The sequence below is a fragment of the Podarcis tiliguerta genome (assembly GCF_965153285.1).
Source record: "Podarcis tiliguerta genome assembly, chromosome: 2".
Lineage (NCBI taxonomy): Eukaryota > Metazoa > Chordata > Lepidosauria > Squamata > Lacertidae > Podarcis > Podarcis tiliguerta.
In genome coordinates this window covers 107,676,502-107,700,090 of record NC_139535.1, presented here as the reverse complement: position 1 = coordinate 107,700,090, position 23,589 = coordinate 107,676,502, and the positions used below count along the sequence as shown (strand labels likewise).

General features: G+C 48.9%; 1 protein-coding gene across 1 annotated transcript in view; it reads right to left on the bottom strand.

Moving 5' to 3' along the window:
• TAMALIN (trafficking regulator and scaffold protein tamalin) overlaps nt 1-19,331 on the bottom strand; it is a 42,054-nt gene extending 22,723 nt beyond the window's left edge. The window contains exon 1 of the mRNA XM_083427888.1: nt 19,121-19,331. Coding sequence (XP_083284014.1) covers nt 19,121-19,288 — 168 coding nt within the window. The 5' untranslated portion in view covers nt 19,289-19,331. The remainder of the gene's footprint in view (nt 1-19,120) is intronic.
• Nucleotides 19,332-23,589: the final 4,258 nt, after the last annotated feature.

The following is a 23,589-nucleotide window of genomic DNA, read 5'->3' as shown; positions in this document are numbered from 1 at the left end:
TGGGAGAAAGACAACTGCCTGGTTCTCTGTAACCTCACTTTTCGCAATGAGGGAACCGCCAGAAGGCCCTCAGATCTGGACCTCAGTGTCCGGGCAGAACGATGGGGGTGGAGACACTCCTTCAGGTATACTGGACCGAGGCCGTTTAGGGCTTTAAATAGAATAAGCAAACAGAAGAAGGAGGAGGAGGAGGAGGAATCATAGAGTTGGAAGAGACCACAAGGGCCATCAAGTCCAACCCCCTGCCAAGCAGGAAACACCATCAGAGCACTCCTGACATATGGTTGTCAAACCTCTGCTTAAAGACCTCCAAAGAAGGAGACTCCACCACACTCCTTGGCAGCAAATTCCACTGTCAAACAGCTCTTACTGTCAGGAAGTTCTTCCTAATGTTTAGGTGGAATCTTCTTTCTTGTAGTTTGGATCCATTGCTCCGTGTCCGCTTCTCTGGAGCAGCAGAAAACAACCTTTCTCCCTCCTCTATGTGACATCCTTTTATATATTTGAACATGGCTATCATATCACCCCTTAACCTCCTCTTCTCCAGGCTAAACATGCCCAGCTCCCTTAGCCGTTCCTCATAAGGCATCGTTTCCAGGCCTTTGACCATTTTGGTTGCCCTCCTCTGGACACGTTCCAGTTTGTCAGTGTCCTTCTTGAACTGTGGTGCCCAGAACTGGACACAGTACTCCAGGTGAGGTCTGACCAGAGCAGAATACAGTGGCACTATTACTTCCCTTGATCTAGATGCTATACTCCTATTGATGCAGCCCAGAATTGCATTGGCTTTTTTAGCTGCCGCGTCACACTGTTGGCTCATGTCAAGTTTGTGGTCAGCCAAGACTCCTAGATCCTTTTCACATGTACTGCTCTCAAGCCAGGAGGAGGAATCATAGAATCATAGAATCATAGAATCATAGAGTTGGAAGAGACCACAAGGGCCATCGAGTCCAACCCCCTGCCAAGCAGGAAACACCATCAGAGCACTCCTGACATATGGTTGTCAAGCCTCTGCTTAAAGACCTCCAAAGAAGGAGACTCCACCACACTCCTTGGCAGCAAATTCCACTGTCGAACAGCTCTTACTGTCAGGAAGTTCTTCCTAATGTTTAGGTGGAATCTTCTTTCTTGTAGTTTGTATCCATTGCTCCGTGTCCGCTTCTCTGGAGCAGCAGAAAACAACCTTTCTCCCTCCTCTATGTGACATCCTTTTATATATTTGAACATGGCTATCATATCACCCCTTAACCTCCTCTTCTCCAGGCTAAACATGCCCAGCTCCCTTAGCCGATCCTCATAAGGCATTGTTTCCAGGCCTTTGACCATTTTGGTTGCCCTCCTCTGTACACGTTCTAGTTTGTCAGTGTCCTTCTTGAACTGTGGTGCCCAGAACTGGACACAGTACTCCAGGTGAGGTCTGACCAGAGCAGAATACAGTGGCACTATAACTTCCCTTGATCTAGATGCTATACTCCTATTGATGCAGCCCAGAATTGCATTGGCTTTTTTAGCTGCCGCGTCACACTGTTGGCTCATGTTAAGTTTGTGGTCAACCAAGACTCCTAGATCCTTTTCACATGTACTGCTCTCAAGCCAGGTGTCACCCATCTTGTATTTGTGCCTCTCATTTTTTTTGCCCAAGTGCAATACTTTACATTTCTCCCTGTTAAAATTCATCTTGTTTGTTTTGGCCCAGTTCTCTAATCTGTCAAGGTCGTTTTGAAGTGTGATCCTGTCTTCTGGGGTGTTAGCCACCCCTCCCAGTTTGGTGTCATCTGCAAATTTGATCAGGATGCCCTTGAGTCCATCATCCAAGTCGTTGATAAAGATGTTGAATAAGACCGGGCCCAAGACAGAACCCTGTGGCACCCCACTAGTCACTCTTCTCCAGGATGAAGAGGAACCATTGATGAGCACCCTTTGGGTCCGGTCAGTCAGCCAGTTACAAATCCACTGAGTGGTAGCATAGTCAAGACCGCATTTTACCAGCTTCTTTACAAGAATATCATGGGGCACCTTGTCAAATGCCTTGCTGAAATCAAGGTAGACTACATCCACTGCGTTCCCTTCATCTACCAGGCTTGTAATTCTGTCAAAAAATGAGATCAGGTTAGTCTGACATGACTTATTTTTCAGAAATCCATGCTGACTATTGGTGATCACAGCATTCCTTTCTAGGTGCTCACAGATTGTTTGCTTAATGATCTGCTCCAGAATCTTCCCTGGTATTGATGTTAGACTGACTGGGCGGTAATTATTTGGGTCCTCTCTTTTCCCCTTTTTGAAAATAGGGACAACATTTGCCCTCCTCCAGTCTGCCGGGACTTCACCTGTTCTCCAGGAATTCTCAAAGATGACTGCCAGTGGTTCTGAGATCACATCTGCCAGTTCTTTTAATACTCTTGGATGCAGTTCATCTGGCCCTGGAGACTTGAATACATCTAAACTAGCCAAGTATTCTTGTACTATCTCCTTAGTTATTCTGGGCTGTGTTTCCTCTGCTGAATCATTTCCTCCAAATTCTTCAGGTCGGGCATTGTTTTCTTTATCGGAGAAGACTGAGGCAAAGAAGGCATTGAGGAGTTCAGCCCTTTCTGTGTCCCCTGTTTGCATTTCACCATCTTCTCCTCTGAGTGACCCCACTGTTTCTTTGTTCTTCCTTTTGCTACGAACATACCCATAGAAGCCTTTTTTGTTGCTTTTAACCTCTCTAGCAAGCCTGAGTTCATTCTGTGCTTTAGCTTTTCTGACTTTGTGTCTACACGTGCTGGCTATTTGTTTGAATTCCTCTTTGGTGGTTTCCCCCCTTTTCCATTTTTTGTACACATCCTTTTTTAATCTTAACTCAGTTAAAAGTTCTTTAGATAGCCACCCTGGCTTCTTTAGGCACCTTCCATGTTTCCGTCTCATTGGTATTGCCTGAAGTTGTGCTTTTACTATCTCCCTCTTAACAAACTCCCAGCCATCATGAACTCCCTTTCCTTTTAGTATTACTGTCCATGGGATCTCACCTAGCACTTCCCTAAGTTTTATGAAGTCGGCTTTCTTAAAGTCAAGAAATTGAGTCCTAGTATGCTTGGCTGCTCCTTTCCGTTGTATAGTAAACTTCAGAAGAGCATGATCACTTGCGCCTAATGATCCTTCCACTTCTACCCCATTAACCAGGTCATCGACATTGGTTAGGACCAGATCTAAAATGGCTGTTCCTCTTGTTGCTTCTCCCACTTTCTGGACAATGAAGTTGTCTGCAAGGCCAGTGAGGAATCTGTTTGACCTTATGCTCTTGGCTGAGTTTGACCTCCAACAAATATCTGGGTAATTGAAGTCCCCCATTACTACTATCTCCCTTCCTTTTGCATGCTTGGCCATCTGTTCCAGGAAGGCATCATCTATGTCCTCCGTTTGGCTTGGGGATCTATAGTAAACTCCCACAATGAGGTCACTATTATTCTTCTCTCCCTTAATTTTGACCCAAATGCTCTCACTTTGGCTTTGAGGTTCTAGATCTTGGATCTCTTCACAGGTATACACATCCCTGACATATAACGCCACTCCTCCTCCTTTCTTGTCTGGTCTGTTTCTCTGAAATAGATTGTATCCCTCCATTTTTACATTCCAATCGTGGGACTTATCCCACCAGGTTTCAGTGATGCCTATTATGTCATATTTAGTTTGCTGTACCAAGAGCTCAAGCTCATCTTGTTTATTTCCCATGCTTTGTGCATTAGTGTACAGACATTGAAGTCCATTAGTCATTCCCCCGTGTCTCTTATTTAAGGATTTTTTCCTCCCACCACTAGGTCTGCTTGCTGTTTGCTCCATTTGGTCTATGACATTTGGATGATCATCTTCATCAATTAATAGACTCCTACCTTCAGGAGCACTGTCTCCCTCCCCCACATTAGTCAGTTTAAAGCCCTCCTGATGAGGTTTCTTAGTTTTTTGGCAAAAACATTCCTCCCAACCGTTGTGAGGTGCAGCCCATCGCTTGCCAGAAGTCCATCCTCAAGAAACTGCAGTCCGTGATCTAAGAATCCAAACCGTTCCTGTTTACACCATTTGCGAAGCCAGCTGTTTACTTCCACTATTTTCCTCTCTCTCCCTGGGCCACGTCGTTCAACTGGGAGGACAGATGAGATGACGATTTGTGCATTTAATTGCTTCAATTTCCTGCCCAGAGCCTCGTAGTCTTTTTTGATCTTCTGGAGGCTATTGCTTGCAGTGTCATTGGTTCCCACATGAACCAAGAGGAAGGGGTATTTGTCAGTGGGTTTTATGATTCCTTGCAGTCGTTCAGATACATCTTGGATCTTAGCCCCGGGGAGACAGCACACTTCCCGAGACATCTTGTCAGGCCCACAGATCACTGCTTCTGTTCCCCTCAGTAGGGAATCCCCTATCACCACTACACGCCTTCTCTTAGGTTTGGTCAGGGTTCTTCCGTGAGCAGTCCGTTCCAAGGTCGCCTGCACATTCCCTGAGGACTGACTTTGCTGCTCATCTTCATATACGTGATCGACTGTAATGAGGGAGAGATCCTCAAATGGAGTCTGCTCTTCGTCTTCCATGCTAGAGGAGAGGACCTCAAAGCGATTGTGTATTTCTAGACAATCAGAGCGAACCCTGGTCCTCCTACTTCTTTGAGTCACGTTTCTCCACATATCGGGCTCCTGTGTTGGTGAACTAGCCTCCTTCTCAGGGGAGTCCCCTGTCTCCTCCTTGGTGGAGACGGTGTGCTCTGTTGCTTCCAAGAAGAGCTCCAGCTCTCTAATTCTTTGGAGCGTAGCTACACGTTCCTCCAGTTGCTGGACTTTGTCTTTTAGGAGGGCAATCAACATGCAATTGCTGCACGTAAAGCTGCCTGCAACCTTTGGCAAGATGGCAAACATTGCGCAGGAACCGCAGGCGACTGCAGCTGTTCCCTCCCCCTCCATCTTGAGAATGTGTCTTTGGGCTTGAGACTAGCTCCCCTAAATCTAAAAGATGGTTCAAACTGCGCGCGCCGATAGGCGCGCGCCGCTGCCCTGCAAACACTGATAAGCTCCTCCCACAGCTAATCACCTGCCTCAACAGAAACCCTGCCCCCTCTGACCTTTGACCAGGGAAATCAGCTAATCAGCCACAAGAATGACACACACAAGAAACCCCTTTTGGCTCCTTCTTCAGCCGCTGCCCTGCAAACACTGATAAGCTCCTCCCACAGCTAATCACCTGCCTCAACAGAAACCCTGCCCCCTCTGACCTTTGACCAGGGAAATCAGCTAATCAGCCACAAGAATCACACACACAAGAAACCCCTTTTGGCTCCTTCTTCAGCCGCTGCCCTGCAAAGGAGGGAGAAGAACTGACAGAAGCTGCTCCAAATGGCAACCAGCTGAGAGAAAGAGGATGCGGAAAAAGCCCAATTATTCCCTTTCAAGCCTGCCTCCAACGCGGCAAGCCATCCCTCCACTCTGGTCCCCGGGAGCCCAAAGATGCAAAATAAGCCGTCTCGGACCTGCAGAGACTGCTGTCTCCACCAGTAATTAAACACAGACCCCGGTGCAAACATGTGCTTCCAATATCCAGCTGGAGGAGGCAAAAAAAGGAGATACATCTTTTGGGTTGAGGAGGGTGCAAGCTGGCAGAGTCAGAGCTGGGTGCAAGGAGGAATCACCCTTTAGATATGGGGCAGGGTGTCGGGAGGTTGAAGGCTCCCCGCCCCCGCCACCAGGCTCCCTCAGATTGGTGGCACAATGCGAGGCACAACAGTCAAAACGCATGCAAATAATTCCACGCAGCCGTTTTGAAAGTGAAATGAGCTTCTCCTGCACCATATCTTTGTGCTCTGACTCCTCCCCATCAATGGGGCGGACGGCTCCATAAACAAACAGGCCTTTTCATCTCCTGGCTGAGAGAGCGGCGGTTTCCTGCCGTGAGGCGCAGGGTGTTTTTAATTCTTATTTTTGCCTTTTCCAGGGTCACAGTTTTACAGAGATCAGAGGCGGCAGACAGATCAGAGGCTGCGCAAGAGCAGGGCAAACAAGGAGAAAAGAGATCGGGCAGTCTGAAGGGGGGACCCAGATGGCACCCCACCCCTGCTGGGACACCCGGGGGGGGGGCACCTGAATCAGGGGACTTCACTCTGGGAAAGGGCTATAGGTCAGCAGTAGCAGAATTCGGGCTCTCAATTTTCAGCCCCGATTTGGCGCACATGCTCCCCAGTAGGGCTGGGCGATATATTGATACAGTAGTACAGTGGTACCTGGGGTTACATACGCTTCAGGTTACAGACTCTGCTAACCCAGAAATAGTACCTCGGCTTAAGAACTTTGCTTCAGGATGAGAACAGAAATCGTGCGGCAGCGGGAGGCCCCATTAGCTAAAGTGGTGCTTCAGGTTAAGAACAGTTTCAGGTTAAGAACGGACCTCCAGAACAAATTAAGTACGTAACCAGAGGTACCACTGTGCCTTGGTTCTCAAACTTAATCCATCCCAGAAGTCAGTTCCAAAACCAAGGCATTCCAAAACCAAGGAGCGCTTTCCCACAGAAAGTACTGCAAAACGGATTAATCCGTTCCAGACTTTTAAAAACAACGCCTAAAACAGGAATTTAACATGATTTTATGATTCCATAAAATGAAAACGGTAAACAGTGTACTTCAGTCACACAATCAATCAACCAGTAGCTGAACTGGGTTCCACAAAGTCACAAGAACAAAACAAGAAAGAGCCACGAAAACAAAAACACAAAATAAATAGCAAAAGCAGAGAGAACTCAGCGTAACACTCGAAACTGAAGTGTGGCACTCAAATTGGAAGCGTAACACTCAAAACAAAGCACGTTCGGCTTCCGATAAAAGTCCGCAAACCAGAACACTTACTTCCGGGTTTGCAGTGTTTGGGTTCCAAGTTGTTTGAGTACCAAGGCGTTTGAGGAACAAGGTATCACTGTATATTGGAGAATCACAGACTTGTCGAGTTGGAAGGGGCCACGGGGGTCAACTAATCGAAACCCGGCAATGCAGGAATCTTTTGCCCAGGCTGGATCTAGACACATCCAAGAAGCGTTCCAGTTAAACGCATTGCAAACTTCGAGAAATCAGGTTGGCAAGAACGGATCTCCACAGCGCCATCTGTTGTCACATTGTTAGAATGCATAAACAATGCATAAAGGTAAAGGGACCCCTGACCATTAGGTCCAGTCGTGGACGACTCTGAGGTTAAATTTGGCCATGCCTAGCCTAACCCGACCAACCTCACAGGGCTGTTGTGATGATAAATTAAGTGAAGATGTTGAAGAAATAATTATTTCTGTTGCCCTCAGTTCCTTGACAGAAAGAAGGATAGTGGAATGGAACGATTGATTGAATTAGGGGCAGTCAACCTTTTTATACCTACCGCCCACTAATGCATCTTTCTTGATGGTAAAATTTCCTTACCACCCATCAGTCTTGTGCCATAGAACCCCCTACCACCCACCTAGAATTCTGAAACGCCCACTAGTGGGCAATAGGGACCAGGTTGACAACCCCTGGATTGATTGATTGAATGAATGAACGACATCTGAAGGCAGCCCTGTTTAGGGAAGTTTTTGATGTTTAACGCTGTATTGTGTTTTTAATATTCGGTTGGGAGCCGCCCAGAGTGGCTGTGGAAACCCAGCCAGATGGGTGAGGTATAAATACTGTCATTTATTGTTGTTGTTTAGTCGTGTCCGACTCTTTGGGACCCCATGGACCAGAGCAGGCCAGGCCCTCCTGTCTTCCACCGCCTCTTGCAGTTTGGTCAAACTCATGCTGGTAGCTTCGAGAACACTGTCCAACCATCTCGTCCTCTGCCGTCGCCTTCTCCTTGTGCCCTCCATCTTTCCCAACATCAGCGTGTTTTCCAGGGAGTCTTCTCTTCTCATGAGGTGGCCAAAGTATTGGAGCCTCAGCTTCATGATCTGTCCTTCCAGTGAGCACTCAGGGCTGATTTCCTTAAGAATGGATAGGTTTGATCTTCTTGCAGTCCATGGGACTCTCAAATGTCTCCTCCAGCATCATAATTCAAAAGCATCAATTCTTCGGCGATCAGCCTTCGTTATGGTCCAGCTCTCACTTCCATACATCACTACTGGGAAAACCATAGCTTTAACTATACGGACCTTTGTTGGCAAGGTGATATCTCTGCTTTTTAAGATGCTTTCTAGGTTTGTCATTGCCTTTCTCGCACGAAGCAGGCGTCTTTTAATTTTGTGACTGCTGTCACCATCTGCAGTGATCATGGAGCCCAAGAAAGTAAAATCTCTCACTGCCTCCATTTATTCCCTTTCTATTTGCCAGGAGGTGATTTTCGTATTTTTTGATGTTGAGCTTCAGACCATATTTTGTGCTCTCCTCTTTTACCCTCTTTAAAAGGTTCATTAAAATACAGTCATACCTCGGGTTAAAGTTGCTTCGGGTTAAATCTTTTCAGGTTGCGTCCCACGGCGACCCGGAAGTAACGGAATGGGTTACTTTTGGGTTTCGCCGCTCGCGCATGGGCAGACGCTCAGAATGACGTCATGCGCATGCGTAGCGAATCGTGACGCACGCACACGCGGGTTGCGTTCTGCTCATGATGCGAACGGGGCTCCAGAACGAATCTCGTTCGCATCCAGAGGTACCACTGTAATTTATTATTATTATTATTATTATTATTATTATTATTATTATTATGATATCAGCAGGAATGGCTGCTATGATGTTTCCTCCTCCTAATCAGGAGGTGTGTTGAGAACTGTAAAAATGCACACTTCGCACTCCTTTTGAGGAGAGATAATAAGAATTCAGCACCCTTGAATCTGGCTGTTTGGGGTGCAATAGTGAAGCCAATCTCTCCCATTTTAACTCTGAAGGAAACAGAGTTCAGCTATCAGACGTCTGAAGGACGCAGAGGTACGTGGAATGCCGCAAAATGCGAATAATTCTTTGCCTCCGGATTCACCCCAGAGGTAGAACCAGCAACAAACCAGGTGGGTTTTAGCAGAGCATCCGTATAGCTTGATACAGAAATTGCAGAAAATGGAAAAAAGAAAAAAGAAGGAAAGGAAAGTACACAAATTTCTGCTTTGGGTATTCATTACTGGTTTGTTTTTTTTTAAAAGCTTTTTTCAGGAACAATTGAAAAAACTTCCACAGTTCGGCTCCCAACCTCAGAACAGTTTCTGAAGCTAGCAAGGAAGGCTTGTTTTGAAACAACTTCGCAAATTAGCCGCCACCACACAAGTCCCTGACACAATTGTTCTGATTCTTTACACTTATGTCATTCCTGTTCTGAAAAACAGTGATGTCAAGGTGTTGGGGGGGGGGCTTTTTTTTTCTTTCACTGGCGTCATTCCCCCCGCAGCAGTTGGGCCCCCGCTCCGTCTCCCGCCCCCCTATTAAAAGCAACAAATTGTATAACTCGTTTAACGGAACTTATTTCTAGACAGTTTCTCCGGCGCTCAAGCCCATTTCTACAATAGCTCACAGCATTCAAAGTTCCTTTCAGCAGCTGTTATCTCTGCGTGCAGTAACAGGCTGCCATAGCCACAGGATACTATTATGGGATGTGCAGAGCTGCACAGGAAATGAGTCCTTATTTCCCCCAACTGTTGCCGCAACCAACACAAACTTCGGCTCAGAGACGTAGCGCTTGGCGGCCAAATTGCCTCTGCGGGGCTATATTTACGCTACAGCTCAGAGCAGGGGTAGGCAAGGCTTACCGGGCAGGGGCCGGATCACTCCTGTGAAGATCCTCCGAGGGCCGGACGGGCACAGTGCAACACCGGAAATTGCATCTGTGCATGTCCACAGTGCCAGAAATCGCTTCTGCGCATGCCCAGATGCTGAAAATCGTGCATGCACAGAAGCAATGTCCGGCGTCTGGGCATGCGCAAAAGCGATTTCCAGCATCTGGGCATGCGCAGAAGCGATTTCCGGTGCCTGGGCATGCGCAGAAGCGATTTCCGGCGCCGTGGACATTCGCAAATGCAATTTCTGGAGTCTCTGCACCGCATTGCGCTGGTTTAGTGCAGCGTGTAGGGACTCACTGAGTGGGCGGCTCAGTTAAATGGCCTCTGTGGACCGCTTGTGGCCCATAGGCCACAGGTTGGGGACCCCTGGCTTAGAGGCTACCCCCGCACCATGCACTGAAAGCACATTTACATGACTTTAACAGTCATGGCTCCCTGCTTGCAAAAAAAACCTGGTTCATCACAGAGCTACAATTCCCGGTGCCCATAAACTACAGTTCTCAGGATTCTTTAGACAGTTAAAGTGGTCCAATTGTCCACCGCAGAGGGCCTTCTCAGTAGTGGCACCTAACAGCCTCCCATCAGATGTCAAGGAGATAAATAACTACACGGCGGTTTTTAATGTCTGATGCCTTATTATGTTTTTATACGTTTTTATACGTGCTGGGGGGGGGGGGACAGTTTATGTTTTTATATGTGCTGGAGGGACACAGGTGGCGCTGTGGGCAAAAGCCTCAGCGCCTAGGGCTTGCCGATCGAAAGGTCTGCGGTTCGAATCCCCGCGGCGGGGTGCGCTCCCGTCGTTCGGTCCCAGCGCCTGCCAACCTAGCAGTTCGAAAGCACGTCAAAGTGCAAGTAGATAAATAGGGACCGCTTACTAGCAGGAAGGTAAACGGCGTTTCCGTGTGCGGCTCTGGCTCACCAGAGCAGCAATGTCACGCTGGCCACGTGACCCGGAAGTGTCTTCGGACAGCGCTGGCCCTCGGCCTCTTTGAGTGAGATGGGCGCACAACCCTAGAGTCTGTCAAGACTGGCCCGTACGGGCAGGGGTACCTTTACCTTATATGTGCTGGAAACCCAGCCAGATTGGCAGGATATATAATAATAACAACAGTAACAACAATGGACGCTTGAGTTATGAACGTGATCCATGTGGGATGCACGTTTGCAACTTGCAGCATCCGCAACCTGCAGCGGCGCATTTGCGCACACTGTGATTCGGTGTTTCCGCGCATGCGCAAAGCACGATTTAGCACTTCTACACATGCACAACCGCCGAAACCCAGAAGTAACCCGTTCCAGTACTTCTGGGTTTCGGCGGTCCGCAACCTGAAAAAACGCAACCTGAAGCGTCTGTAACCTGAAATATGACTGTATTATTATTATTATTATTATTATGTTTTATCGCTTTATTATTATTATTAATATTCCGCTGGGAGCCGACCAGAGTGGCTGGGGAAACTCAGCCTGATGGGCAGGGTAATAATAATAATAATAATAATAATAATAATAATAATAATAATAATAAACAAAACTGGAAACTAAGTCTTATGAGGAGCGCTTGAAGGAGCTGGGTATGTTTAGCCTGGAAAAGAGGAGACTGTGAGGAGATATGATAGCCATCTTCAAATATCTTAAGAGCTGTCACGTGAAAGAGGAAACATGCTTGTTTTCTCCTGCTCTGGAGAGTAGGACTCGAACCAATGGCTTCAAGTTTCCGGAAAGGAGATTCTGACTAAACATACAGGAAAAAGCTTCTGACAGTAAGAGCTGTTGGGCAGTGGAACGGTCTCCCTCAGGAGGTTGCGGACTCTCCTTCCTTGGAGGTTTTTAAGCAAAGATTGGATGGCCATCTGTCATGGATGCTTTAGCCGAGACTCCTGCATTTGTGGGGGTTTGGACTAGGCCCTTGAGTCTCTTCCAACTCTATGATGTTAAGGATGATGTTTGGTGAGGACCTGTGGGTTCTTAAACAGCAAGTCCAGGTGAAAATCAGCTAGCCTTTTCTTTTTAAAGAATTTCCAGGAAAAGACACATCACAATAACTTTCCTTAGAGGGGTTGTTGGCAAAGGGGGTTTCCAGGTGGTCTAGAAGATGCCTTTCATGTTGAACTTGTGCATGGATATCCATGCAGGCGCACATGCGCCAGAATATCAATGGAAACATCCCCCGGGTATTACACAAAGTGAGAAATTAGTTGGAATTTATGCACCAAATGATAGTCGGAATTTTATAAAACATTAGAAGAAAGAATGTTTGAATTCATGGACCAGAAAGTAATTCTACTTGGAGATACTAATGGGGGTAGTCTCTCTAGAAATAGATAGGACAATAAGGAAAACTGAAAATAAGGAAGGGAGAATATAATTCGATTGACATTGTGGAGGGTTAAACACCCACTGGACAGAGAATTCGCTTTTTTCTCAGCGCCACAATCAGTCTGCCGGAAGAATCGACTTGATATGGACATCCAGTGATTTATCATTGAGGATGAAGAAAACTTGAAGAAAACTGAGACCGCCTAGGTGACTTTCTGACCACAATCCTGTGTTAGTGGAACTGAGAGAAGGGAAAACTCCACAGAGGAGGTGGTTAAATGAAGGAATTTTGGACAACAAACACCTCACAAAAAGCGAAAAAAACTTAAAGGGACTTTAAAAATTTAATTTAAATCCGGGAACGGACCTGAATGTGGTATGGGACACAAGTTAAAGCAGCAATGTGAGGGTTTTTTCATACAACAGAATGCTCTTCAGGCAACTTTTAACCTTTTAAAAAACACACAGGAGCACTGAGCAAAGCATGAGAAGGGCCTTGTGCCTGTGAACTTTAAAGAGGAAAAGGAAACAGGCAGGCGTCCCTTTTTGCAACTGATGTGGTACACGCATACTTTGTGCTTTAGTAATTCAACCCCGAAGGAGCCACGCCAAAGCCGGGTCTGGGATCCGGTAATGAGGGCATCAAAGGTTTTACAGGGGGAGGGGAGAAGGCTTGAATTTTTTTTTTGCAAAAAGGAAGCTTTGCCACCGTAAGACCCAAAACACTTATACTTTATTTTAAAATGGCACCTGTTGAACTAATATGTTGAAACTTGGCACCGTTGATCAACCCAATGGGGTCTGCAGGAAAGTTTCAAACTGACCCAGTAAGAACTGGCAGAGGTTCAGCAATATATAGAAGGTCTGAAACTGAGGCTTCCACCTCTCATTTTAAAAATAGCCAGATCATTTATTTATTTCCCATTTTGGTGAAACCTAGTGTGACTCTTATTCAGGCGTCTCAAGGAAAGAAACTGGATGAAATTTTGAGCAGCGGTTCAAAAGTTAAGGTTTTCCTGCTCTGTTAAAGTCTATGGCAGTAAGTATAGTGGTACCTCGGTTTACGAACTTAATCCGTTCCGGAAGTCCGTTCTTAAACCAAAACCGTTCTTGAACTGAGGCGCGCTTTCCCTAATGAGGCCTCCCACCACCAGTGCCCTTCCACCGTTTGGATTCCGTCCTTAGACAAAGGTAAAGTTCTCAAACCAAGACACTATTTCCAGTTTTGCAGAGTTTGTAAACCAAATTGTTCTTAAACTGGACTGTTCTTAAACCGAGGTACCACTGTACTGGAAAAATAAGTACATAGCTCCGGGTTTGAAGTGAAGATTTTGCCAGGACCACCATGTTTGCGGAGAGAGCGCATGCAGCACCTATTCCTTTGGTTATGAAATATGCCAGTGTGGGTTAGTGATCAAATGACGGCTTGCCAATATTTTTGGGCACAGCCTCCCGCAGTTTGGTCAAATTCATGCTGGTAACTTCGAGAACACTACCCAACCATCTCATCCTCTGTTGTCCCCTTCTCCTTGTGCCCTCCATCTTTCCCAACATCAGGGTCTTTTCCAGGTTGTCTTCTCTCTTCATGAGGTGGCCAAAGTATTGGAGCCTCAGCTTCAGGATCTGTCCTTCCAGTGAGCACTCAGGGCGGATTTCCTTCAGAATGGATAGGTTTGATCTTCTTGCAGTCCATGGAACTCTCAAGAGTCTCCTCCAGCACCATAATTCAAAAGCATCAGTTCTTCGGCGATCAGCCTTCTTTATGGTCCAGCTCTCACTTCCATACATCACTACTGGGAAAACCATAGCTTTTACTATACTGACCTTTGTTGGCAAGGTGATGTCTCTACTTTTTAACTTTAACCAGGGTTAAAGTTGCCAAAACGGAATGTCTAGTTGCCATTTTGGGGCAAGACGGCTCTAAAGTCTAATTTTTCATATGATGGACTGGATGTGATGGATTGTCAGTAAAAGATCTGGTTGGTTCAGGCGAGAACCTTGAGCTAGGTTAAAGAACTTTGAGAACTTAAAGAAGGAAAGTCACTTGATCCAGGGATGGTCGACATAGGTATTGGCCTATTCCGACCCCTTTTTCTGAATGGTGAAACAGACCATTCATAAACTATCATATTATTCATAACTGTGAGCAGGACCGTGGGGTGGGGTAAGACAACCTACAACATTTAACTATAAATGTTGTTCACTGCTCCTGCTCAGCCTGCACAGAAAAAGCATTTCGGTTCCTGAAATTCATTCTGATTGTACAGATAAAATAGAATAGATGGAATTCTACAGGATATGGTATTAGCATGGGGAAACAGTCAGGATCCACTGATCCCCAGATGGTGGAGATATCAGGCACCATCCTGGTGCCCAGATATATTTACTTGCTCTCAAGTGGCCGATAGATAAAGGTAAAGGGACCCCTGACCGTTAGGTCCAGTTGCGGACGACTCTGGGGTTGCAGCGCTCATCTCGCTTTACTGGCCGAGAAAGCAGGCATACAGCTTCTGGGTCATGTGGCCAGCAGGACTAAGCCACTTCTGGCGAACCAGAGCACCGCACGGAAACACTGTTTACCTTCCTGCTGGAGTGGTACCTATTTATCTACTGGCCGAAAAAGGTAAAGGGACCCCTGACCATTAGGTCCAGTCGTGGCCGACTCTGGGGTTGTGACGCTCATCTCGCTTTACTGGCCGAGGGAGCCAGCGTACAGCTTCTGGGTCATGTGGCCAGCATGCCTAAGCCGCTTCTGGCGAACCAGAGCAGCGCACACAAACGCCGTTTGCCATCCAGCCGGAGCGGTACCTATTTATCTACTTGCACTTTGACGTGCTTTCGAACTGCTAGGTTGGCAGGAGCAGGGACCGAGCAACGGGAGCTCACCCTGTCACAGGGATGCGAACTGCCAACCTTCTGATCGGCAAGCCCTAGGCTGTGGTTTAACCCACAGCACCACCCGTGTCCCTGGCTGATAGCCAGGTGCAAAATGTGCCAGGCTCCTGGTTAATTTTGAACACTGCTTCCTGTATACCCTATTCTCCTTCTGAACCCTATCTGCCTCACACTCGATATCCGAAAAACACACCTCGCCACACGGTGACTGCAACCCCCATTTCATACACACCATCACAAACGCCCCACTCAGCACAGCCTGCAAATCCCCGCTGTAACCCTAATCGCCTACCCCACCTGGCAATCTTGCACACATAGACCATTAATAGAACCTGCTATTTTAATAACTCTCCTTCTCAAAAACCAGAAGAATTCATTAAATAAATAAAAACACCCTGCCTTTTAAGACTGGCTATGGTTCTCTCCTGTTGGCACCAGCTCAACAAAAGCAAGAAATTAAAAGCGAAGTTGGGTACTTTAACAGACCTGCCCTGTGATCAGTCATGACGCTGCTCCATGATCACAAATTGCACTCGCTTCCAACATTGCTTTTCCTTGGCCTTTCAGTTTCCAAATGCAGATGGGGAAGACAGAGCTCCTGGGACACACAGAGACACGCACACAGACAAAATACCCTACCTTTTCCTGATCCCGTATTGCCCTATTAGAGCCTTATTGTACTGCTAGGGTTCTTTTGATCAGTGAATCATTCTAATGAAGCATCTCAAAAATGGCAAGTACTCATATTTTTTCTGGAGATCTTGACCAAACTAATGTCCCAGGAATTTAGCCTACTAATTTTGTTGGCAATGGTTCCCTTTCTTCCATAAGCCGGTGATCCAAGTAGTTATGTAGCTTAACAACTGGAATAACTTTTGTGCTTTTCAGAAAAAATGATTATTTGTGTCTACAATGAGGGTAGGAGGATAAGTCAAATATCCTGGACACAAGAAGCATTTGAAGTTCTTTGCATTTTCCTTCACTCGGACCACCAACCCCTGCTTCTCGGAGCAAAGAAAAGGTTGTAGGAGACCTGGACATATTTTGTAGATAGGCTGGGATTACCCCTACATCAGTTTTGCCAAACCTCTGGCCTGGGCATTCGCCAGTTGCCAACTTTTCTCACTCTGAAAAAGCACCGAATCTGCAAATTGCCCTGGTCAACAAGCTAAGCTGCTCAGCAGCTTCAGGGGGGGGGGGGAGAGAGTCTGGTGTTAAGCCACTTTTAACTGCAATCCCGCCAGACAGAGTTTACCACAGGAGCCCGACGACTTGCCTGAAGCAACATATGCGGTTGAAAACCATATTGCATGCGACTGCGGAGCTCGGGCGCTACTACCAGATGTACAGGCTTTGTATTTTGCCAACGGGACCGGCTTCAGTTCAGATTTAGTTGCTGCTGCAAAGTTCAGGAGCTGCTTCAAGAACGCAGCAGAAAAGCTATGAGAAAAGGCCCTAGCGACTTTGCAGTTTGCCGGTTGGTTTAATTGCTTTCTGGAAGATCAAGCAGGAGCAACGAATATTCCAGGTGTGGGGGGTGAAATGAAGAGTTTTAAAATAACAGCCTTCCTCCAGGTAGCTCAGGGCAGCCTACGGTCACATTTTCTCCAAGCATTTAAAGCACTTTTACACCACCGTTAGAACCATGAATCTAAGAAATCCTGGGAACTGTAGTTTGAGACGGGTGCTGGGAATTGTGGCTCTGCAAGGGGTAAGCTGCTGTAGACAGGATTCTTTGGGGGAGCCATGACCGTAAAAAGTGGTATACAGTGGTACCTCAGGTTAAAAGGTAAAGGTACCCCTGCCCGTACGGGCCAGTCTTGCCAGACTCTAGGGTTGTGCGCCCATCTCACTCAAAGAGGCCAGGGGCCAGCGCTGTCCGGAGACACTTCCGGGTCACGTGGCCAGCGTGACATCGCTGCTCTGGCGAGCCAGAGCCGTACACGGAAACGCCGTTTACCTTCCCGCTAGTAAGCGGTCCCTATTTATCTACTTGCACCGAGGGGTGCTTTCGAACTGCTAGGTTGGCAGGAGCAGGGACCGAACAGCGGGAGCGCACCCCGCCGCGGGGATTCGAACCGCCGACCTTTTGATCGGCAAGCCCTAGGCGCTGAGGCTTTAACCCACAGCTCCACCCGCGTCCCTCAGGTTACAGGTACAGAACCTCAGGTTACAGGTACAGAAATCGTGCTCCAGCGGCGTGGCAGCAGCGGGAGGCCGCATAAGCTAAAGTGGTGCTTCAGGTTAAGAACAGTTTCAGGTTAAGTACGGAGCTCCAGAACGATTTAAGTACTTAACCTGAGGTACCGCTGTAAATATTTTGAACGTATGTGACCTCTGCAGCTTTCTCTAACCAGTTTTATTTTCACAACAACCTTGTGAGTTAGGTTGGACAGACAGATGTTAACCGACTCGAGATCACCGATTGAGTTTTCTGGCAGAATGGGGATGCGAAATTGGGTCTCTTCCAACCCTCTAACCCAATCTCCAGATGTTGTTGGATTGCAACTACCATAATCCTTGCCCCTAGGCTATGCTGCCAGGGGCTGGTGAGAACTGTAGTCCAGGGGTCAGCAAACTTTTTCAGCAGGGGGCCGGTCCACTGTCCCTCAGACCCTGTGGGGGGCCGGACTATATTTTTTGGGGGGGAAAGCATGAATTGCTATGCCCCACAAATAACCCAGAGATGCATTTTAAATAAAAGAACACATTCTACTCATGTAAAAACACGCTGATTCCTGGAGCGTCCGCGGGCTGGATTTAGAAGGCGATTGGGCCGGATCCGCCCCCTGGACCTTAGTTTGCCTACCCATGTTGTAGTCTAAACACATCTGGAGAGCAGCACATTGGGGAAGACTGATCTAAGGCATATTCACATGGGATAGAAATGGAGTACAAAAGAAAGTTAGAGCAGATGTAGCCACACAGACTACGGAAGCAGATGACAGTCATTGAAATGCAGGAAAACAAGGGATAAGTCCATATACAGATGAGAGAGAAGCAAGTCCTTGCTATAGGAGGAGAATCAAGGTGTCTTTACTCTGTGGTTACATATGCTTCAGGTTACAGACTCCGCTAACCCAGAAATAGTGCTTCAGGTTAAGAACTTTGCTTCAGGATAAGAACAGAAATCGTGCTCCGGCGGCACAGCAGCAGCGGGAGGCCCCATTAGCTAAAGTGGTGCTTCAGGTTAAGAACACTTTCAGGTTAAGAACGGACCTCCAGAACGAATTAAGTTCTCAACCCGAGGTACCACTGTACTCACAACCACCTTGCTGGGCAAGAAACGCCGTCCATTTATATAGGACAGGCATTAAAAACCACCTGAACTAAATAAGTACAGTAGTCCACAAGAGTGAGAAAAACAAACAAACAAACTATCCTTTTCGGGCAACAATGCGCAGAGCCCGGAAGGCAGTTCGCCTGCCCCCACAAATGGCAACTTAGGAGAAGATGATTCCTGCAATTGCAGGGGGGCTGGGATAGATGACCCTCGGGGTCCCTTTCCAACTCCCAGGTGAGCCACGTGGGGCAAGCAAAGCAGCGCCGGCAGCATTCCTTTTGTCCCTTGCGTCGCCCAAGCAGAAGGAGGCGACAAGGGGGAAATCCGTGTCAAGGGACCTCGCCTCTCCCTCCGCACCAGGGAGTCCCGACCCAGCAGCACCCCGATTCTAACTTCGCCCCCCATCGCGGACTGGAAGCGCGCCTCGCAGGTGCTCCGAGGATGCAGGGGAGGACTTAAGCAGGACTTTGATCTCGGGGACGCGCATCCGAGATGGGAGGGGACGGACCGAGGGGAAAGCATGGCTGGGAGGCGTTGGAAGGAAGGAAACGTCTCCAAGAAAGGCAGCCGGGAAGAGGCGCGGGAGGGGGGGCGACGTCCCCTCGTGTTTTTCCATCTCCCGTGGAGTTGAAGAGGGAAATCCCGGGCGGGTGTCATTCATTCCTGCCCCGATCCTCGTCGGGGGGAATGTGATGGGTGGGGGGGAGGCGGCAGAGGCGTATTATTAGGGTCCGGAATGGGACCCGCCCTAGGACTGGGGTCTCTTGGCTTAGGGCGGCGGGGAGCGCGTAACGTGGGAACGCGGCGCGTGTTGGCGCGACACGGGTCTCGGGTCCAGTCCCGTCCGTGCAGAGAGAAGGGCAGCAGCCCGGGCTCTCACTCACCCTCCGGGCTCGGGGCAAGGTGCCCCCCGAGGCCGCCAGCGCCCTTTCCAGCTCCAGCTCCGACGCTCGGCCGCCGAGAACACCGGCGCCCGCCACACTCGACGCCGCCGCCGCCGCCTCGGGGTCGGGCTGCCCCGGCCGGAGCCTCCGGAGCCTCCGCAGGGTCATAGCCGGGGGGGCGGAAAGGAAAAGGGGGCGGCGGCGCTGCACGGAGCTATATGGGCTCTTGGAGGAGCGCCGGGGGCGGGGCGTCGCGGAGACCACGCCCTCCTCCGGCCAGGCCACGCCCTCCCCTCGGCTTCTCTCGCAAGCGGTGTCTCTCCCCGCCTCTTTAGGGCCGGCGGAGCCACGCCCTTTCGAGTTAGGCCCCACCCCCTCGAGCCCATAGCCGGGAACGTCCCCGCCTTCTTTCCGGAGTAGAATGGGAAGGGACCCCAAGTGGTCATCTAGACCAACCCCCTGCAATGCAAGAATCCTGCCGGGCTGGGCTCGAACCACCAACCTTCTGGTGCACAGCCATTGCGACAGGGACCCATTGAGCGGCCACAGAGGTTCGAGGAGAAGGAGAATAGCCCCGTTGGTTAGAGCGGGGTGTTAATAGTGCCGAGGTTGCAGGTGCGATCGCCGTATGGGCCAGCTGCATATTCCTGCCTTGGGGTGGGGTGGACCCTTCCAGTTCAAAGTGGGGCGCTCTCTGGCCGCTCTCCAAGCCAATGCAGCGGTTCTCAACCTGTGGGTCCCCAGATGTTGTTGGACTACAACTCCCATCATCCCCGAGCTCCGGCCTTGCTAGCTAGGGGTGATGGGAGTTGTAGTTCAACACCATCTGGGACCCATAGGCTGAGAAAGGCTGCAAGGAACCCTTTTGACGCTTTCTAGAAGTTTCCCTCCCCCTTCCCAACCTTCTCCTGTGAGTCACGACCACCTCAGAAGAAACGCCGCCCCGCTTCCAGGAAAATAAAAATTCCCCTTATCCTTCGTAAAGGAGCCTGGATTGGGGACCAGAGGGCGCCCTCCCCCCTCGTCTGCCTCTTGAACTTCCAAGGCGCTAGACCTCAGTGTTCTTGCAGAGGGCGCCCTCCCCCCTCGCCTGCCTCTTCAACTTCCAAGGCGCTAGACCTCAGTGTTCTTGCAGAGGGCGCCCCCTCCTCTGCCTCTTCGACTTCCAAGGCGCTAGACCTCAGTGTTCTTGCAGAGGGCGCCCTCCCCCCTCGTCTGCCTCTTGAACTTCCAAGGCGCTAGACCTCAGTGTTCTTGCAGAGGGCGCCCTCCCCCCTCGTCTGCCTCTTCAACTTCCAAGGCGCTAGACCTCAGTGTTCTTGCAGAGGGCGCCCCCCCCCCCGTCTGCCTCTTCAACTTCCAAGGCGCTAGACCTCAGTGTTCTTGCAGAGGACGCCCCGCCTCGCCTGCCTCTTCAACTTCCAAGGCGCTAGACCTCAGTGTTCTTGCAGAGGGCGCCCCCCCCCCGTCTGCCTCTTCAACTTCCAAGGCGCTAAACCTCAGTGTTCTTGCAGAGGGCGCCCCCGTCTGCCTCTTCAACTTCCAAGGCGCTAGACCTCAGTGTTCTTGCACAGCCCGCCAGGGGTGGGGCCAGAGAGTCTCGGATTGCGCGTAAAAAGCCCTTTCCCGAGAGATCCGGATTGTTTCAATTGTCTCCGATGTGACGACGAGACAATGCTCTTTTTATGCGGTCCAGGTAGCGGGCTTCCGCTGCGGGTCTTGCCTCAGCCTTAGGCTGGGAAACCGGATTTTGGCCCCCGTTTCTGCAGCCATGAATGCGATCCTTGTGACAACAAACAAAAAGCTCTCTCTCTTTTTTGCTTTTGCATACAAATCCGAAATGCCTGCAAAGGAATTGTTTTCCGAACAAACGAGGAATGTGCTTTTGCCTCTCTTGCAACGAATATTGCCCACGCTTGCCCCAATATTCATTGGTGGCGAGGCGACGAGACGATCCCCATTAGAATTTATTGATTTGCAAATTATAAGACAGCTCACTTCCCCCTACATCGTCTGCATATTTTGTTCCCGGGGACCGGAGGGCGGCGTGTGTGCGTATGGGAAAGGTTGGACGTTGCTTGAAAGAAATAAAGCAAAAGAAGAGAAAAAGGACTTGGTTTATTTATTGCACGCCAATAAATAAATATTGCACGCAGACCAACTCTCTCCTGTAGACAGATGCGGTTGAAATATGCCCCGGGACTGTATACCGGTAAATACAAACCTGTATTTTTGTATGTATGTATTTTTAAATTCTCGCTCGTGCTGCTTTCGCGTGCGATTATATGGTAACGTAGTGCCCTCTGCTGACCAAACGTCTCAGTTTTATGGGAAATGTTCATAAATAGTTAGGAAAGCCCATAAGTGCGTAAGTATTCCCTAACGCAAATTGAGATGGCCTGGTTGTATTAGTTACAAAGCACACATTAGAAATGCTGATCATTTACCAGGTGTATCTGATTTTCCGAAACTCACCAGATAAGGAAAGTGCCATGGAAAACACTCGGTATACGATTTCGCAGAAATCTCATTTAAGGATGCAACTGTGTGATGCTGCGCCACCAACCTGGGAACAAGTTCCTGAGTAGTCGTGCACAGGAAACAAAAAAATCTACTTATGTTCACAGCCATCACTTTATCCCTTTGCAATGAGTTCCATTGGCTAATTGTGTTACACAGGAAGGAAAACTTCCTTTTGTTTGCTATGAACCTACTGCTAATCACTCTTAAAGTTAAAGGTAAAGGGACCCCTGACCATTAGGTCCAGTCGTGGCCGACTCTGGGGTTGCGACGCTCATATCGCTTTATTGGCCAAGAGAGCTGGCGTACAGCTTCTGGGTCATGTGGTCAGCAGGACTAAGCTGCTTCTGGCGAACCAGAGCAGCGCACGGAAACGCCGTTTACCTTCCCGCCGGAACAGTATCTATTTATCTACTTGCACTTTGACGTGCTTTCAAACTGCTAGGTTGGCAGGAGCTGGGACCGAGCAACAGGAGCTCACCCCGTTGCGGGGATTCAAACCACCAACCTTCTGATCGGCAAGTCCTAGGCTCTGTGGTTTAACCCACAGCGCCACCCGCATCTGCTAATTGTGTTACACATGAAGGAAAACTTCCTTTTGTTTGCTATGAACCTACTGCTAATCACTCTTGGGTGCCCTCTAATTCTAGTATCTTGGGAGAAGATATATTCTCACTGTCCACTGTTAATGCTTTTATAAACTTCTATCACAGAATCTTTCAGGTTATTCCCCCCTCCCCCACGTCTATTGCCCCAAACTTTGCTGAGGTTCTGCTACTGTAATTCAGGTGACATCTGCTGTCTGTAGCCTGAGTTTTCTGTCGTCTGTGGCTTGCAGCACAGCTAGGAAAGTATTCATTTTTCCACAATTGGCCACTGTAGTGCTTGTCATTTGAAATTAGCTAAATATGCTGTTCATCCTCTTCAGGGTGAGTTCCAAATGTCCCGCATGATGTTCTCCATCAGGTGTACTGTTTTTGAGAAGGTATCTTAATCTTGCTGCACAGACTGCTAGTGAAGCAGCATAGAACCCTTTTCTAGTTCCCCTTCTCTAGTGGTTATAGGCTGGGTGTTCATCAGTATGCAGATGACACCCAGCTCTACCTCTCCTTTAAATCAGAACCAGCGAAGGCGGTGAAGGTCCTGTGTGAGTGCCTGGAGGCGGTTGGAGGATGGATGGCGGCTAACAGATTGAGGTTGAATCCTGACAAGACAGAAGTACTGTTTTTGGGGGACAGGGGGCGGGCGGGTGTGGGGGATTCCCTGGTCCTGAATGGGGTAACTGTGCCCCTGAAGGACTAGGTGCGCAGCCTGGGAGTCATTTTGGACTCACAGCTGTCCATGGAGGCGCAGGTCAATTCTGTATCCAGGGCAGCTGCCTACCAGCTCCACCTGGTATGCAGGCTGAGACCCTACCTGCCCACAGACTGTCTTGCCAGAGTGCTGCATGCTCTAGTTATCTCCCGCTTGGACTACTGCAATGCACTCTATGTGGGGCTACCTTTGAAGGTGACCCGGAAACTGCAATTAATCCAGAATGCGGCAGCTAGACTGGTGACTGGGAGTGGCCGTCAGGACCACATAACACCGGTTCTGAGAGATCTACATTGGCTCCCAGTACATTTCCGAGCACAATTCAAAGTGTTGGTGCTGACCTTTAAAGCCCTAAATGGCCTCGTTCCAGTATATCTGAAGGAGCGTCTCCACCCCCATCGTTCAGCCCGGACACTGAGGTCCAGCTCCGAGGGCCTTCTGGCTGTTCCCTTATTCCAAGAAGTGAGGGTACAGGGAACCAGACAGAGGGCCTTCTCGGTAGTGGCGCCCACCCTGTGGAATCTTTAAAAGACATCTGAAGGCAGCCCTGTTCAGGGAAGTTTTTAATATTTAACGCTGTACTGTTTTTAACATTTGATTGGGAGCCGCCCAGAGTGGCCGGGGAAACTCAGCCA